Raw genomic sequence first — 17529 nt, forward strand, 5'->3', positions numbered from 1 at the left:
AGTTCCTGACCATAGCAATGCAGACCCTCTCCAAACAAGCTGAGACAAGACAGAGCTCATTACAAGCTGAAGGAGCCCATCCATAAATGATTGTTAATGGAAATAATCAGGCAAGGACATCTCTTCACACTCAGAAGGCACAATTTAGTAACAGTGTCAAAGCTTAAGTAGAGGTGTGTATGGAAGTGGGTTTAAACGACCCCTTCTCCGCTCATTCTCTGGCATATTCCCCTGGAGTGGCGTGTACTGCAGGGTTCTGTAATCACCGTGAACAGCACGTCAGGGTCAGCCCTCCCCTGTCAGGCAGTAAAATCTTTCTTTAATCCACCCGGGACCTCACTGACATCTATGGAGACTAGTGAAGCCCCGGAGGGATCTTGGGCAAGAAAGACTCTCTGTACACAGATATACATACGTTTCAGCCACTCTGGGTCTCCTACCTTTGGATTGGGATGGCTTCCCAAATCGGCCGAGTTTGAAAAGCATTCCCCCCACCCCCCACCCCCACCCCATCCACAACCCAAAAGGGCTGGTTGACTGCAGAACTCCAGTCCTCGCAAGGGAAAAAAAAAATATCAGCCAAGTCCCCACAATCATTGCCTTCCTCTAGCTTCTCTCAAGTTGCTTTTCTAAAGCAAGGGACCAAATGTTGATTTCTCTACGAATTCCTACGTACCTCTTACACGTAGACAGCTTTAAAGCGGGAGGGGGGGAACATTCCTCAAAGGGAAAGGAGAGGGGGAGCAGAACAGAGTATTTCAGTCTCCCACTTGGAAATATCTCAGTGGTTGATGATGCTTTCCCATACCTCCATCCCCCTCCTTTTTTTTTTTTTTTTTTTTTTTGAAATATGGACCAAAAAGCTGAAAGTGTTTTCCTTTTCATCAAAGAACATATATTACTTTAGTGGTTCGGGAAAACGTTGGTTTTCTGCCCACCCCTTTTCAATCTGACCATATCTGCGGTGCTCCGGGAAGACGCACAATCGTGAGCAGCTTACGACACTCAGTGAGCAGTAGGTGCCGGTGCAATCTCGCGCCGCACATTGCCTGGCGGAGGGAAGGAGCCGGGGCGCCGCTCCCTGCTCCCCGCGCCGCCGCCCGCACCTCCCCGCCGCCCGCAAAGGATGAGCGAGCCCGCTCTCCGCAGCCGCCCCGGGCTCGAATGGCAGGCGGTCTCCGCGGAAGAAAAGGTGGCGCCGGTCAGGGGTGCTTTCCAATGACGGACATTAACCAGACTGTCAAATCCTGGGGAGTCGCGAGCCCCGAGTTTGGAGTTTTTTTTTTTTTCCCCACAACGTCACAGTCCGAACTGCAGAGGGAAAGGACAGCGGCAGGAAGGCGAAACCCCGGCTCCCCGCACGTAGTTGGGAAACTTGCAGGTCCTAGAAGTCGCCTCCCCGCCTCGCCGGCCGCCCTTGCAGCCCGGAGCCGAGCAGCAAAGTGAGACATTGTGCGCCTGCCAGATCCGCCGGCCGCGGACCGGGGCTGCCTCGGAAACACAGAGGGGTCTTCTCTCGCCCTGCATATAATTAGCCTGCACACAAAGGGAGCAGCTGAATGGAGGTTGTCACTCTCTGGAAAAGGGTGGGTAAGACACTTTTTAATTAAATTCTTTCCCGAAGATTTTTTTTTTTCCTCCCTTTTCTTTGCTGCAGCATCTAACATGGACCAAATCACCATCTCTTTGATCTTTTTCCGTGGCTGTGAACTTTCTATGCTGCCCAGCTTTCTGCATGCTTAGAGGTGAACGTGTGGCTTTGGGGAGTGGGGGGGGGGGGGGAGTCCTGCTTTATTTCAATATATTTATTTGATTGTTGCCCTTTTCTCCCCCCTCCCCCGCTCCCCCTCCCTCGGAATAAAATATGATGTAGATTTCTGACCGAGCGCTTCCAATGGACATTCTCCAGCCTCTCTGGAAAGATTCTCGCTAATGGATTTCCTGCTGCTCGGTCTCTGTCTACACTGGCTGCTGAGGAGGCCCTCGGGGGTGGTCTTGTGTTTGCTGGGGGCCTGCTTTCAGATGCTGCCCGCCGCCCCCAGCGGGTGCCCGCAGCTGTGCCGGTGCGAGGGGCGGCTGCTGTACTGCGAGGCGCTCAACCTCACCGAGGCGCCCCACAACCTGTCCGGCCTGCTGGGCTTGTCCCTGCGCTACAACAGCCTCTCGGAGCTGCGCGCCGGCCAGTTCACGGGGTTAATGCAGCTCACGTGGCTCTATCTGGATCACAATCACATCTGCTCGGTGCAGGGGGACGCCTTTCAGAAACTGCGCCGAGTTAAGGAACTCACCCTGAGTTCCAACCAGATCACCCAGCTGGCCAACACCACCTTCCGGCCCATGCCCAACCTGCGCAGCGTGGACCTCTCGTACAACAAGCTGCAGGCGCTGGCGCCCGACCTCTTCCACGGGCTGCGGAAGCTCACCACGCTGCACATGCGGGCCAACGCCATCCAGTTCGTGCCCGTGCGCATCTTCCAGGACTGCCGCAGCCTCAAGTTTCTCGACATCGGATACAATCAGCTCAAGAGTCTGGCGCGCAACTCTTTCGCCGGCTTGTTCAAGCTCACCGAGCTGCACCTGGAGCACAACGATTTGGTCAAGGTGAATTTCGCCCACTTCCCGCGCCTCATCTCCCTGCACTCTCTCTGCCTGAGGAGGAACAAGGTGGCCATTGTGGTCAGCTCTCTGGACTGGGTGTGGAACCTGGAGAAAATGGACCTGTCGGGCAACGAGATCGAGTACATGGAGCCCCACGTGTTCGAGACCGTGCCGCACCTCCAGTCCCTGCAGCTGGACTCCAACCGCCTCACCTACGTCGAGCCCCGGATCCTCAACTCCTGGAAGTCACTGACTAGCATCACCCTGGCCGGGAACCTCTGGGACTGTGGGCGCAACGTGTGCGCCCTGGCCTCCTGGCTCAGCAACTTCCAGGGGCGCTACGATGGCAACTTGCAGTGCGCCAGCCCCGAGTACGCGCAGGGCGAGGACGTCCTGGACGCCGTGTACGCGTTCCACCTGTGCGAGGAGGGAGCTGAGCCCACCAGCGGCCACCTGCTCTCGGCCGTCACCAACCGCAGCGACCTGGGGTCCCCCGCCGGCCCGGCCACCACACTCGCTGACGACAGGGAGGGGCAGCCCGACAGCACGCCCGAGCCTGTCACCGTGGCTCTCCCCGGCGAACACGCCGAGAATGCCGTGCAGATCCACAAGGTGGTCACCGGCACCATGGCCCTCATTTTCTCCTTCCTTATTGTGGTCTTGGTGCTTTATGTCTCCTGGAAGTGTTTCCCAGCCAGCCTCAGGCAGCTCAGACAGTGCTTTGTCACGCAGCGCAGGAAGCAAAAGCAGAAACAGACCATGCATCAGATGGCTGCCATGTCTGCCCAGGAATACTACGTTGATTACAAACCGAACCACATTGAGGGAGCCCTGGTCATCATCAACGAGTATGGCTCGTGTACCTGCCACCAGCAGCCCGCGAGAGAATGCGAGGTGTGATTGCCCTAGAGACTCTCAACCCGTGCGCTACCAAATACGCCTGGACAACCGGGGCGGGCCGGCGAGTGCCAGGCTGGGGTCTGTGCTCTGATACGCTCCTTGACTGAAACTGTAAGGGGATCACTCCCAGAGACTTGACATTTTAGCTTTATTGTGTCTTTAAAAAAAAAGAGAGAGAGATCAAACACAACAAAACCCCACCCCACAACCTTCAGGACAGTCTATCTTAAATTTCATATGAAAACTCCTTCCTCCCTTTGAAGATCTGTCCATATTCAGGAATCTGAGAGTGTAAAAAGGTACCAATCATTGATTTTTTTTTTTTTGTAAACTTAAAATGTTTAAAATAAAATAGCATTTACAGTTTTTACAGACTGGTGTAACCTAAATGAATTGTTACCTGTGTTAAAAGAGAAGTAACAGTTACAATTTCCTACCTCTGTATGTGTGTGTGGGTGGGTGTGTGCATGGGTGTGTGTGTAGGGGTGATCTAGTGGCCAGAGGGAAAATCCAGAAATTCAAGAGCAAAGTAGCCAGGCTCATTTTGAGACATTAAGAAGGACAAACAGCTTATCAGGTGGTTGTACCCCCACATGATTAAGGACTGAAAAAGTCAGACCCTTTATATTATGTTTGGGGGAGCACAGTATAATTTAGCCACTTTAAAGCAAGTGAAAGGCCAACTGAGGACTGAGCATCCTTGATCAGCCTTGAAGGCAGGGATCATGGCAAATGCTTTTTAAAAGGCAGTGCCAGACAGTTTTTCCTATGAACAAGAAACGTTTTTGCACTTAATACAAAGCATCTTTCAAATCAATTCAAAACCTCACCCCCAAATGCCTCTGTTCTTCTATGCCTTTGATTCACCAGACTTAGTAGCATTTGTGCCCCTTTTCCATACTTTTCCGAGTGAAAGACCCTCAGCTCCTGCTCTCTTGTGGTTTGACTCAGGGAAATAAGGCAGAATCCAAACGCTTGGTGATGAAGGCTGTGCTTCCTGGAGCATATTGCTAAGACTGCAGCAGGCTGAGGCTCTCATGGGGAAAACACACTTCTAGCTGCTGAGGGGAACAGTAGGAAGAGCCTACCTCAGGCTGAATGCCTACCTGGGTGCTGCCTGAAGCAGGAGACTTTACAGGCAGGCTCTTGTAGAAGTGATGGGGGTGGGGTAGAATGGGAAAGATGAGCTTTTGAGACTATCTTCCAATATTACTGAGATGGGAATAATTTGTTAACCCAGTATAGAAAAGCTGCCTCTGTTCAGATAACCCTGTTGTGAAATGGTTGCTTTCCCTGTGAGGTTTCAGTTTTTTTTTCTGTGTTGGGGTCAATGACTGCCCCTTGCCAACCTTCATAGGTTTCTAGGTCCATAGAGATGTAGGTTGTTTATTGAACTAAACTTAAGAGTGGTACCAGGTGGTGGGTGCAGGGCAGGAAAAGGGGAGGAGGTGTGGTGGATGGGAGGGGTCTTTCACTAGCTAACAATTTAAGTAAATGTATGATTGAAATAAACTGTCATGAGTGAAAGCTGGTGAACTAATATTGTCTGGAGTCTAAAAGTCTTCCTCAAACTCAGGTGTTTAACCTCTCTGAATGATCCAGCAGACAGGCATCTTTGTATTTTCGCTTTTCTTTTGAGAGAGAGAGAAGTCGGAATAGCAGGAAGAGGGATGGGGGAGAGAAAATATATACCACCACCTCCTCCCAAAATGCAAATACCTCCAGTCACCCATCTAAAGAGGCAAAGTCAGCTGTTTGAAATGCAGAATGGCATCACCAGGAGGTTTACTTAAGCTGAGGATTGAAGGTAGATTTCTCTTCTACCTATGGAGAAATTACTGTGCCTAAGAATACTGCTTCTAAGAGACTAAGAAGCTCTTCCAAGAGAAATAGTTTGGAAATGTCTCTAAGATGTTAAGCTTTGTTAGATAGCTCCTTACATATATATACATATACACACACACATGCAATGTATACCATAAGCTCATTCTTTCTGATCAGGAGACCTCATCTTATTTTGTTTGTAATTAAAACATGACTTTATGATATATACCATGCATACAGTACCCATTTAGACTACTAATGTTCTAGAAGAGAGGCGCCTTGATAACTTCAAGGAGGGGGTTTTGGATTCAGTCTTTATGATCATTTGGGGATGCCATTATAAATACCATCTTGGGGGGCAGGGGTTCCAGGGACATCTATAATGAAATTCCACTGAAGAGACCTCTAGAAGACAACTGATTTTTCTGGGAACAAAAAAAAAAATCCCCAAATTGTGCAACTGTAGGATTCAATCCTTAGATTCCATTGATTTAATCTCCTCTTAAGAAGCCTACTGGGATCCAGTGCCAAAAGCTGCTCGGGCTTGGTGCATTAAGGGCCCTGTTGGTGTGCTTGTAGGGAAAGCTTCCAGAAGCAGAGCCTTTTTGAAAAACAGCAGAGGCAGAGATCCACCCTAACCCCTAGAAATGTGTAGACTGGAGACTGGAGAATCTCCTATCCCGGAGACTTTTTTGTTTCCTTCATTCTTCTTTTTAAAATGTGGCCATGAGAAAAAATGAGAGAATAATCATGCTTTGTTATATGCTGCTGACACCCCCACTCCTCCCCATATGACTAAACACCACATATACAGAAGACCTGAAGTCCATGTAAATCTAATGAAATACTATTGTAGAGAGGACTCTACTCTGAGACCTGGAAAACTAATGATGGTCATGCAAAGCTATGTTCTTACTTTGTGTGTGTGTGTGCGCATGTGTGCCTGTGTGTCTGTGCTGTGTCTTTGTAGGCAAGCAAATGTGTTTTCTACACAAACAGAGGAATTCAGCTCATTCCGTTTCATGCTCCTGCACTTCTTGCTTTGGAAGTGGGAGGGGGGAGGCAAGAATGCGGGAAATCCGATAGTTTTAACTAAGGTTTTATGACACTTGAAATCTTTTCTTTCTTAAATTAATTGATCTTTAAGCTTCAACAAACTTCCTGTGACCTCCTCTAAGGAAACTACTGAGCATTTAAAAGAGAATCTGATTTTTAAAGGTGTAGCACCTTGTTTTTGGTTGTTGTTCTTCCCATGGAGGTGCTAATCTCATTGTCCTGTGTTGTCTGGAAAGAATTTAAAGCTACGATTCACGTCTCTTCCTGGGCATTGTGATGGATTAACCCTCCATTTGCACTACCTTCCCAGCTGATTAAAGTTCAGCCCTGCCTGGTATACAGGTTTCTTGAATATTTATAAATGGAAAAGAAAAAGTCTTTTGAAATGACAAATAACACTCTCAGACCAGACTCAGCCCTGGTAGGTTTCTTTTCAGGTGCTACTAGAGGGAGTAGGTTAAATGAAACCCTTTCTCTGGCCTTCACTCCCAAGAAAGGCAGCCCTTGGGACTCAGACTCCAGCTCTGAGAGTTGAAACCACCAGGTAGCTCAGGTTCTCAAGACTGCAAGGTTTCCATCACAGAGAAAAGTTATTCTGGTGAAAGGAAACTTTTAAAATCTTTTTTTCAATATTCTCTGAAGCTCTTCAAAGTCTAAGCGTGCCCCACCTTCCTCTCTGCCTTCAGGAAGGAGACTTAGTATTAAACAACACACTCATGAGTACGTGTAGGTCATTAGAGGGGCAGATAGCACTTGTTACTTCTCCCAGATTTCCGGAGCAACTCCACACAGATCGCTGGAAGGTTTAGGGGCTTCTTGTGTTCCTGGGCTGTAGTCACCAACCTGTCAGCAAGTTCAGCCTATGTCCTGTCTGGCGTAGCCATGCATTAGAGAAGAGGGCACTGGTGGATCACACACCCTGGGAAAATGAAAGGCATCAGATATCCTTCTCACACACAGCATTACCAAGAGACCAGAATTTACATCTGTTTTGGAAAATGGGTATTATACTGTTTCGGGGGAGTCAAAATAAGCATCAATTATTTCCTCTAGGTAGATGGTGGTTGTTGGTTGATTTGGGCTTGCGGTGGATGGAATACTAAATAGCAAGGAATTAACTGGAATATGACTATTACACAGGTGCCTGAAGTATATTCTGGGAAAAGTTTAGGAATACACATATACATGTGCATGCTAAGTTGCTTCAGTCGTGTCTGACTCTTTGCAAACCTATGGACTATAGCCCGCCAGGCTCCTCTGTCCATGGGATTCTCCAGGCAAAAATAAAAAATATTGGAGTGGGTTGCCATGCCCTCCTCCAGGGGATCTTCTCCACCCAGGGATGGAACTGGTGTCTCTTTTGTCTCCTCCATTGGCAGGTGGGTGGGTTTTTTTTTTTTTTTTTTTACCACTAGTGCTACCTGGGAAGCCCACACACATGCATACTTATATGTAAATGACATAACATGACACAAAATAGCCACATATACATACTACATTGTCATATTTATATATATATATATATCCACCTGTATGATCAATACACATAATCACATTATATAACTATATCCCCCAGCATAATTATACTCCTACTTTCTTCTTCCATGATCAAACTTTAACTCAGGAAAGGATCTGATAAAATCAATCACAACGTGTAAAGGGCTGAGGTGGCTGATGGTATTTTCAGGCATTAGTTAATGAGCTGATAGAGGCTTTGCAGGCTGGGGAATCTTCTGGGCTTCTCATGCCAGTGCCATAGGAGGGTGTACGCCTGCTACCTAGTGGTAAAAGCCAGCAAAGCATTCTTCTGAGAATATGCACCTAACTAAAAAGTTCCACCTCAGGGTTGCAAAACATTTCTACATTAATAAATGCACTACTCTGACTTTTTCCCAGGGATTCTAGGAGGCAAAATTCTTTCTCCTGTAACTGGGCCCCATTTCCTGGCCTTCCTCAATTGAATGCTGTTTCTGGAATCATACTCAAAAGCCTGACTATAACTATTACTATTGCTATTATCCTTAATGCTGAGTTGGAGTTGTAAATAAGATGGAGGAAACACATTGAGTGGTTACTTGGTATAAGACTCTTTATCAGGACCTTATTTTTACATGAGGAACCTAAGGCTTAGAGAGGTGGAGTGCTTTTGTGGAAAGTCACCCAGCCAGTAATTGGAAGCACAGGGCATTCACTCTGGTGGCCTTTCAACTATATGTTGTGATTTTTGTTGTTTAGTCACTAAGTTGTGTCTGACTCTTTTGCAACCTTAAGGACTATAGCCTGCCAGGCTCCTCTGTCCATGGGATTTCCAGGTAAGAATACTAGAGTGGGTTGCCATTTCCTTCTCCAAGGAATCTTCTCAACCCGGGGACTGAACCTGCGTTCCCTGCATTGGCAGGCAGATTCTTTACCACTGAGCCACCAGATAATCTCATTATAAAAGCTCAGACTTTCAACGATAGCCTCTTTCTAATTTCCTTGAATGGGTGCCTTCTCCACTCCTCTAGCCAGCAAAGACCCTAGGACTGGCCTGGGCTAGGGTACATGCTCACCATATTCTTGGTGGATGACATGGGTGCAATGCTCACCTCCAGGAATTTTCACCCTGACTTTGATTGCTCTGGCCTCTGGTTATCAGGTCATGCAGGACTCTGTCAACAGAAGAAAGCTCTCACAGGCTTCCAGGCGCAGAAAGTTCAGTTAATCATCCCGTCTAGCCACTGAACAGATGACTTTGGACTCAGTCACTAAGGTGTAGCACGTATCTAGTATCTAATATTATTATTATTGGGGGTTTATTCACCTTCTCTTCTTGGTCACTACATGGACTATGTCTCGAAGGTGGTGGTTCTCAATCAGGAGCAAATCTGCCACCCAATTAATATAATGTCTGGAAACACTTGTGATTTTCATGCAGGGGGTTTGGATGCTACCAGCCTTTAATGAGTACAGGTCATGGATCCTGCTGAACACTCTACAGTGTAGAGGAAGTTCCTTTTAACAAAGAACCATTTACCCTAAAATGTCAAGGGTGCCGGAAGTTGAGAAACTCTGCTCCCTGGTATAGAGTAACAACGCCATCAACACCATCATGTTGCATTCCAGCTTTGTTTGGAGTGGTTCACCTAGATCTATTGCCTTCTCATCTTGCTCTCTCTTGAGAAAGAACTGGAAATCTAAATGAAAACCCCTCAGGTTGGTTGCTAATCAGCACGAGGACCTGTAGTTAGCTCATGCTTCTCAGAGAACATATGGCAAAACTTAAATTAACTGGGACAAACTTGTCAGAGCCCTCCACTGACCCACTTTTTCTCTGGTAAGACTTCATTTAGGAAACAGGAAAAAAAAATGTCAAGTTAACAGTGGATATTTAATTAACAAGAGGGAAAATGAGACACTTGATATTCCTTCCAGGAGGAGTTCTGATGTCTGAATAAATTCAGCCCCTCTGCCTGGGCTTTTTCCCTGCTCCAACCAAACCTGGAATGTCTCCGAGGTATAAGTAGGCTTTCACTTTAAAATTCAAGGGGCTTACATGGAACCCTGCTCAATGTTATATAGTAGCCTGGATGGGAGGGGAGTTTGGGGGAGAATGGATACATGTATATGTATGGCCAAGTCCCTTTGCCCTTCACCTGAAACTATCACAACATTGTTAATTGGTTATACTCCAATACAAAATAAAAAGTTTATGAAAAGAAAAAAGTGCTTAGTCTAGTGAGTGGTGGACCTATTAATCAGAGACCTGGTCTCAAAACCTAGAAGCATGAGGATCTAGAGATTCAGGCATCACAGACTGAAAGGCATTTGGGGCCAGGCAGGCCACACTGATGAGTGAAGTTCATAGGCCTATGGCATTAGGAAAACTGGGAAGTTCACTTAAAAGTGTACTTATTTATTTATTGGCTGTGCCATGTGGCATGTGGGACCTTAGTTCTCTGACTAGGGATGAACTCACACCCCCCTGCTTTGGAAGCATGTAATCTTAACCACTGGACCACTAGGAAAGTACCCCCAAATGTAATTTACTTTTGATGGGTCCTGGTTAATCGAAAGTTCTGCAGGCCAAGTCAAGAGAGTGCTCTGGGAGAAACCTGGTCTTGAAGTCAGAAGAGATGTTTGCTGGTACTCACAGGCCTTGAGTCCACCTTGTTCTCATCTTAACTGCAGTGAGCCTCTCTCTCTCTTTGCCTTCAGGTATTCCCTTAGGACCCTTCTGGTTCTGGGTTTCTATTTTATCATTTTCCCCAAATAATAAAACGTAGTTTTCAATATAGTACCACTTAACCAGAAAATTAAAATTCCCCTGAACTCCCATTCCCCAGATATTCTGATTCATCAGGCTTGCCTGCATCTGAACGAGAAAGGGTAGATAAAAAATCACAAAGGCGCGGGACTTCAGAGGGGGAGGTGGGAATACCGGAAAACAGATGAGAAAATGCAGGCATGTGTGGGTGGAAAATAGGGCTTTTACAATGTGCGGGAAGATGAAAGGAAACCCTAGAGAGGACGCAGGCACTCACACTCACCCACGCATGAGAAGGGGAGACACAGGGGTCTGCACTGAAGCAGGACCAGCAAAAAGGCTGAAGAACACCGCTGTGGTGGAGGTGGGCTAGGGTGGGGGCAGGGAAGAAGCACAGGACTCTGGGAATAACTTGCTAGATTTGAGTAAGCGGCTACAGTTAATACTAGGAATTCAGAGTCATTTAATAAAATGAGCGGAAGGAGGAGGGATGGAGAAAGGAAGAGATCAGGGAAAAATAAAAGTCAAGGTTGTGGCAGGTAGAGAGGGGAAGAGAGAGGAAAAAAAGAGAGCAAGAAGGGAGTTTCAAGATTTGTGCTTTATGTTAATCAAATAATCATTGTATGTAGTTGTGATACACCAACTCTACTCCAAAACTTCTTTTTACTTCTTTCTTTATTCTGATCTACTGGGTTGGCTAGTTGCCTCTTCTCAATGTCTTGTTGGGAAGCCATTTTTCTCCTTGCTTTATGAGAAAAAAAAAATTTTCTAGCTGCATCTTTTCTTTCATTTGCTCAGCTAGGAAAATGCTTCTCAACCCTGGCGGCACACTGAAACCACTTGAGGGCTTTAATAAATAGTAATGGCTAGGTCCCTCCCCCAGAGATGCAGGTTTAATTGATCTGGAGTGTGGTCTTGATGAGGAAATATTTCAAAACCTCCCAGGGGATTGTGAAGTTCAGCTAAGGCTGAGAAACACCGAGCCAGAGGGTCACAAGAATTGCCACATTTGTAGCTCACCAGTGAGTGAGATTCACAGGTCTGACTAGAGCTCTGTAAGAAACCATGGTGGGCTGGTGGCAGCAGGGCCAGATGGGGGTCACTGTTCAGTGAGGAGGCCCTGGCCTCACTGACTCCCCCTGGTGGAGCTGATTGTGAGAAAGATGTTCTCACTTAGATGGGATTGTCATTTGTTTCTGAGTACTCCATAGTTTACTGCTGCTGCTAAGTCACTTCAGCCGTGTCCGACTCTGTGCAACCCCATAGACGGCAGCCTACCAGGCTCTGCTGTCCCTGGGATTCTCCAGGCAAGAACACTGGAGTGGGCTGCCATTGCCTTCTTCACATAGTTTACTAAGTACTCTTTCTTTTGTTTATTTTAATTCTCCCAACAAGCACAAAAGGCAGACACAACCTTGTCCCATCATTTAGACAAGAAGACTCAGATCAGGAGAGGTTAAGAAGCTTGCCAAAAGTCAAAGCCTAGCACCTGGAATTGCATCTTCTAAATTCTGTGCCCTCCTACCTCTATCATTTCCCTTTCCTTCTCTGCTTGGTTGCGATGAGGCAGGGCTGACCTTGCTCAAAATACTAAAGCCAGTAAGTCTTCTGGCAGGAGTCCTGGAGAACACGCTGCACTCATACTCCCATACCCTCTCATTCTCTAGCCGGAGTTTAACAATGACAAAGTTTGGTATCGCAAGCTTGCTACTGCCCTTTGGTTCTTCCCTTCCCCTCACCCCCTAGCCTGACACTCTTTTCATTTTCATAGAAGCTTCCATGATACCTCAGAGAATTCCAAATAGATGCCAACTTTTCCCAAATATCTCCAAACATCAAAATGTTCCCTTTCCACTCAGCCCACTGCCATTAATTCTTTTATCAGCAACTCTTTAGAGACTGTGAAAACTAAATGCCAGTAGAAAATGGATAGATGGACGGTGACACCAGTGTTGCCTAGAAATTCTTGCAGCTTAAAAAAGATCTTTCAGGGCAATAAGAGACATTGTTCTAATGCTAGAATTGCAGCTACTGAAACACCTTGGTGATGTATATTTGGACAGGAGATCGTTTCTTGTTCCTCTCAAATGAAACAATGCAGGCAGTTGCTCATATGTAAGACCAGATTTGCCAACAATTTATAGGACTTAAAATAAAGCCAGTATAAAGATCAAATCTTTCAGCATATTTATCTCCTTAAACCAATGCCCTCTTTTTTATCTATTTATTTTTTTATTACTAGATGTCCACCATCAGTGTGTGTTTATCTTCAATTAAGAGTTCTCAGTATTGCAAACTCTGTGTGGCAGGGACCTCTCAGAGATATTCTAGGCAGCCTTGGATAAAAGTGAGACAGCTCAGTCAGTGGCAAGTGAGAGCTGGATTAGTCTGCCACAGAAAGGTCTGGAAAAGCCAAGCTCTACACAATTAATGGAACAATGTGGCAATCTGTCTTCAGCTGGCCAAGGCAATCCTGTCATTTGTCCCTCAGCTGCAGGACAACCACGCACTGTGTGATTTTGTCTCACTGTCTGCTCCATGGTGATTGCATTTGCCGTGAAATCTATATTTCCCTGCAACGGAGTCTGTGTGTGCGTGCATGTGCTTTATTCTAAAAATAATGGTCCTTCTTGGAATTCAGCCTCACTCTTGCTTTCTGTCCAGGTCATTTTTATCTGAGTTTCTCATATTGATTCTTTTTTGCACACTATTTCAAAAATTGTAAAAGGTACAAAGCGAAAAGAACAAACACGCTGTAAGGCAGAAGGGGAGAAATCATGTAATAATGGAAATGAAACTCAAGGTAACACATCACTCAGTTTTTTTAGTTCTAACTGAATTGGTTAGCTCATTCAAAGTGACACAGCATTTCTTGTTCAGGGATTAAGTAAATTTCTGTTGAGTGAACAAGAGACCAATTTAACCTGAAGATGAGGCATTAGGAAGAAAACAGTGCTGAGCCTAGGTCCACCAGACACATGATGAGTGTGTGAAAGAGAAGCTTCCACTTCAACCTGATCCATCTGTGAAAGGCAACCACCATCCTCCTGCCCCACCCCCCAAGACAAGTGTTTATTACATATTGTATTTACTGGATGCCTGGCAACCTGCTAAATCTTTAACATTTTCTCATTTAAAGTTAAAGTGTTAGTCCCTCAGTCATATCCGACTCTTTGTGACCCCAAGGACTATAGCCCTCCAGGCTCATTTGTTTATGCAAGAATCCTGGAGTGGGTTGCCATTCCCTTCTCCAGGTGATCTTCCTGACCCAGTCATTGAACCCAGGTTTCCTGCATTGCAGGCAGATTCTTTACCATTGAGCCACCAGGGAAGCCTTTGTTCAGAGAAGCATTTAATTTTGCAGATAGGTAAACTGACATTTAGAAACGTTCAATGACTTGCCCAAGGTCACTTACCTTAATGGGGACGGGGGAGGGGACAAGCACTGACTCTGGAGACAAGGGGCTTGGCTTCAATTCTGGCTGAGTGACTTTGGCAACTGATTAATACTTAACCTGTCTGATACTCAATCCCTTCATCTATAAAATGAAAATAGGGATGTTAGGAGAATTAAATAGGTTATTATTGAAAATTAAATGAGATATTCTTTGTAAAGTGCCCAGAACAGTGCCTGGTATATGGTAGGTGCTAGATAAGTGGGTTCTGGGTTTGCTTGTTTTAACAACAAGTAAATATCATATTGGCCAAAAAGTTTGTTTGGGTTTTTCTGTAAGATGGTGTAGAAAAACCTGAACGAACTTTTTGGCTAACCCAATAAAACAACGTCACACAGCCAGGAGCAGGGGTCAGTCCAACAGGGTTCAAAGCCACGCTGCCCCCATTTCCTTCGGTGATAGTGTATTATCCAAAAATCTGAGTTCCTGAAAGCACTGGGTCTGGACAGAGAAGTAAAGGAGGCAGAGAGAGAAGTCTAGGGGCAGAAACACATGCTTCTTCCTTTACAGCTCTGAAATTTTCTCAGGCCTTAGCGTTGATATCAACATTTGACTTTTTCTGGTTCTTCATTGTCTTGACTTTGCCACTGATATCAGGTACCCTTGTGAATGTAACCCACCACTAGAACATGAGAGTGTGTGTGTGCCTGACATCCATATACCCATGCAGGTGTGGTCCCATCTTCTCCTTCCGCACAAACCAAAGCCTGGTGGCCAGTTCAAGGAAACATCATTCATGTGGGTCTTTGGCATTACAGCAAAACTTATTCCCACATCTGAGCTATTTGCTCTCTGTACTCAATTCCTGAAGGTGGAAAGCGATCCCACAGCCTGTGATTGTGATCTGGCTCCCAGACTCTTATTTAACATCGGCAATATTAAATCATGGGCTTCCCTGGTGGCTCAGACAGTAAAGAATCTGCCTGCAATGAGGGAGAGCTGGGTTCTATCCCTGGGTTGGGAAGATCCCTTGGAGGAGGACATAGCTGCCCACTCCAGTTTACTTGCCTGGAGAATCCCCACAGATAGAGGAGCCTGGCAGGCTACAGTCCATGGGGTCGCAAAGAGTTGGACACGACTGAGTGACCAAGCACAGCACAATATTATATCATACCGGCCCATGAGACACTAAGCATACATCTTTGGCCGTAACAGATGTGCTGGTGTTTATTTAAAGATGTTTTTCCTCTGTGTACTAACAGCCACAGAGTGATGCTGCTCAAGTAAGTGTAACAAAAGAAGGACGTGTCTAGGCTGGATGCTCTTCTGGAAGAGAAGCTCATGTGTTAAGATACAGAATCCAAGTTCCAGCTTTGCTACTTCACTTCTTGCCTTTGGGCAAGTCAGGGCCACCTGCCAGGCTTTTCCCTTCTTGTCTGTAGTAGTAACTTGGGGCATTTCTTCTACTTCTCTTCTCTGGCAGGCAGGATCTGGAGGCAAGTAGGGTTGATTTCCAGTACATTCTCTACTGCTATTTCTTATCAACAGGTAAAGTTAGAAATGCATTAAACCTCCGCCAAGGAAAGATCTCACTCTACCTTAGAGACTTACCCAACACCACAAACAGATATCATGTTTGGTCAGAGGAAATGCTCTATTTTGCTTCTAGGAAATTAGCTCTTGAAAGGTGAGTCTGTTCCAAGGCCCCTACTGTTCCTTGTGATTTGATCACAGAATGACTGAAGAATGCTCTGCTCTGGCTTTGGACAGGTATATTGGAAAGACTTTGGCCAAAGTAAAATCCCAACACATGAATCTATACTACCGGGGAAAGCTCTAACTATTGGGAAAATGAGAATCACCTTCAGTTTAGTGTTTTGTGTCTTTACTAACTTTTTGTTTTTTTGGTTGTGCAAGGTCCTAGTTGTGGCATGCAGGATCTTTTTTAGTTGCAGCCTGCAGAAGCTTTCGGTTATGACATGCAAACTCTTATTTGTGGCATGTGGGATCTAGTTCCCTGACCATGGGTCGAACCCAGGCCCCCTGCACTGGGAGCACAGTCTTAGGCACTGGACTGTCTGGGAAGTCTCCCCACTAACTTGTTACATTGTTTGTTGTTTGTTTTTTCTCTTCTCTCCTTTCCTTCTTTTCTGTCTTCTTTCCTCCTCCTCTAATTCCCACCAGCCCCCACCCCCTCCGCCCCGCACTGGATTCCTAGTTTTCAGCTTCTTAACAGGGCTAATACTGAATTTAAGGAGTAAAAATTGGCTCTTAAGGGGATAAAAAGTCTTACTATTTGTATGTATAAAGCAGAGATACACTTACGGTAGATAGCTGTTTTTGTTGTTTAGTCACTAAGTTGTGTTTGACTCTTTTGCGACCCTGTGGTCTATAGCCCGCCAGGTTCCTCTGTCTATGGGATTTCTCAGGCAAAAATACTGGAGGGGGTTGCCATTTCCTTCTCCAGGGGATCTTCTCAATTCAGGGACTGAGCCCATGTCTCCTGCATTGGCAGGCAGATTTTTTACTGCTGAGCCACCAGGGAAGCCCATGTTATATGGTGCATAAACACAGTATATCTGTGGTATTAAAATTTCAGAGTGAGGTAGGGGAAAAGGTTAAAAAAAAAAAAAATCTCTTAAGGGGGAGATAATGAAAAGAGAAGTTTGAGAAATGCTGAGATAGACAGTGATGAACATGGGGAAGAGACAAAAGAGCAATAAGTTAAAGCATCCTGGCAGGTCATTGACTGAAATTTTGAGAGGGTCAAAGGAGGTCTGTGTTCTTTGATACTGAAAACGGGAATTCAGAGGTTATTTGAACAGCCAAGGTTTCAACTAGGGAATTTGGTCTTATCAGTCCCTCCTACACTCAACATCTCCCAGAGCTATCTTTACTTTTAAGTTTCATGATGTGTTAGAAAAAACTATTGGGGATAAAATTAATAGACTGAGCTCTGGTCCTGGCTTGGTCACTTACTGACTAAGATATATCACCTCCTCTGTGGACTTCAATTCCCGTGTGTATAAGATTCAGAAATTAATCCTTGCTCAGTCGTTTCCACAAGGATCTGGTAAGGCTCAAAGGAGAGAATGTAAGTGACAACTTTAAGAGCTATGTAGTAGCATGCAAAGACTTAAAGCAATGGATGGAGGAGGGGGGTGACATATGGGTGGCCACCCACAGTGTGACTTTGGAGGGCCACATGCTTCAAACTCTCCTCCACAGGGAGTGGAATTCCTGCTGTTAGTCACTGCTCTGAATCAAGTCCCTCATGACTCTGTCAAGAGCACATGGAGTGGAGAAGCAACCAGACTGTTCTCTCCTTAAGGGATGGGCACTCCTTTCCCTTTCTCTCACTGTGGATCACAGGGTCTGTCCCAGGTGGGTCTAACAGTCTTTGGACAGGTCATCATTTGAGCTTAAGAACTATGGCATGCTGCTGCGGCTGCTGCTAAGTCGCTGCAGTCGTGTCCGACTCTGTGTGACCCCATAGACGGCAGCCCATCA

General features: G+C 46.0%; 2 protein-coding genes across 2 annotated transcripts in view; one reads left to right on the forward strand and one right to left on the reverse strand.

Moving 5' to 3' along the window:
- CTNNA2 (catenin alpha 2) overlaps positions 1-17529 on the reverse strand; it is a 1210173-nt gene that overhangs the window by 421216 nt on the left and 771428 nt on the right. The gene's annotated exons all lie outside the window — the stretch shown is intronic.
- LRRTM1 (leucine rich repeat transmembrane neuronal 1) lies at positions 1933-3498 on the forward strand. Its single transcript, XM_052647704.1, has one exon. It carries the CDS (start codon positions 1933-1935, stop codon positions 3496-3498), a length of 1566 nt encoding a protein of 521 aa, XP_052503664.1.

The sequence above is a fragment of the Budorcas taxicolor genome, chromosome 11 (assembly GCF_023091745.1).
Source record: "Budorcas taxicolor isolate Tak-1 chromosome 11, Takin1.1, whole genome shotgun sequence".
Taxonomy (NCBI): Eukaryota; Metazoa; Chordata; class Mammalia; order Artiodactyla; family Bovidae; genus Budorcas; species Budorcas taxicolor.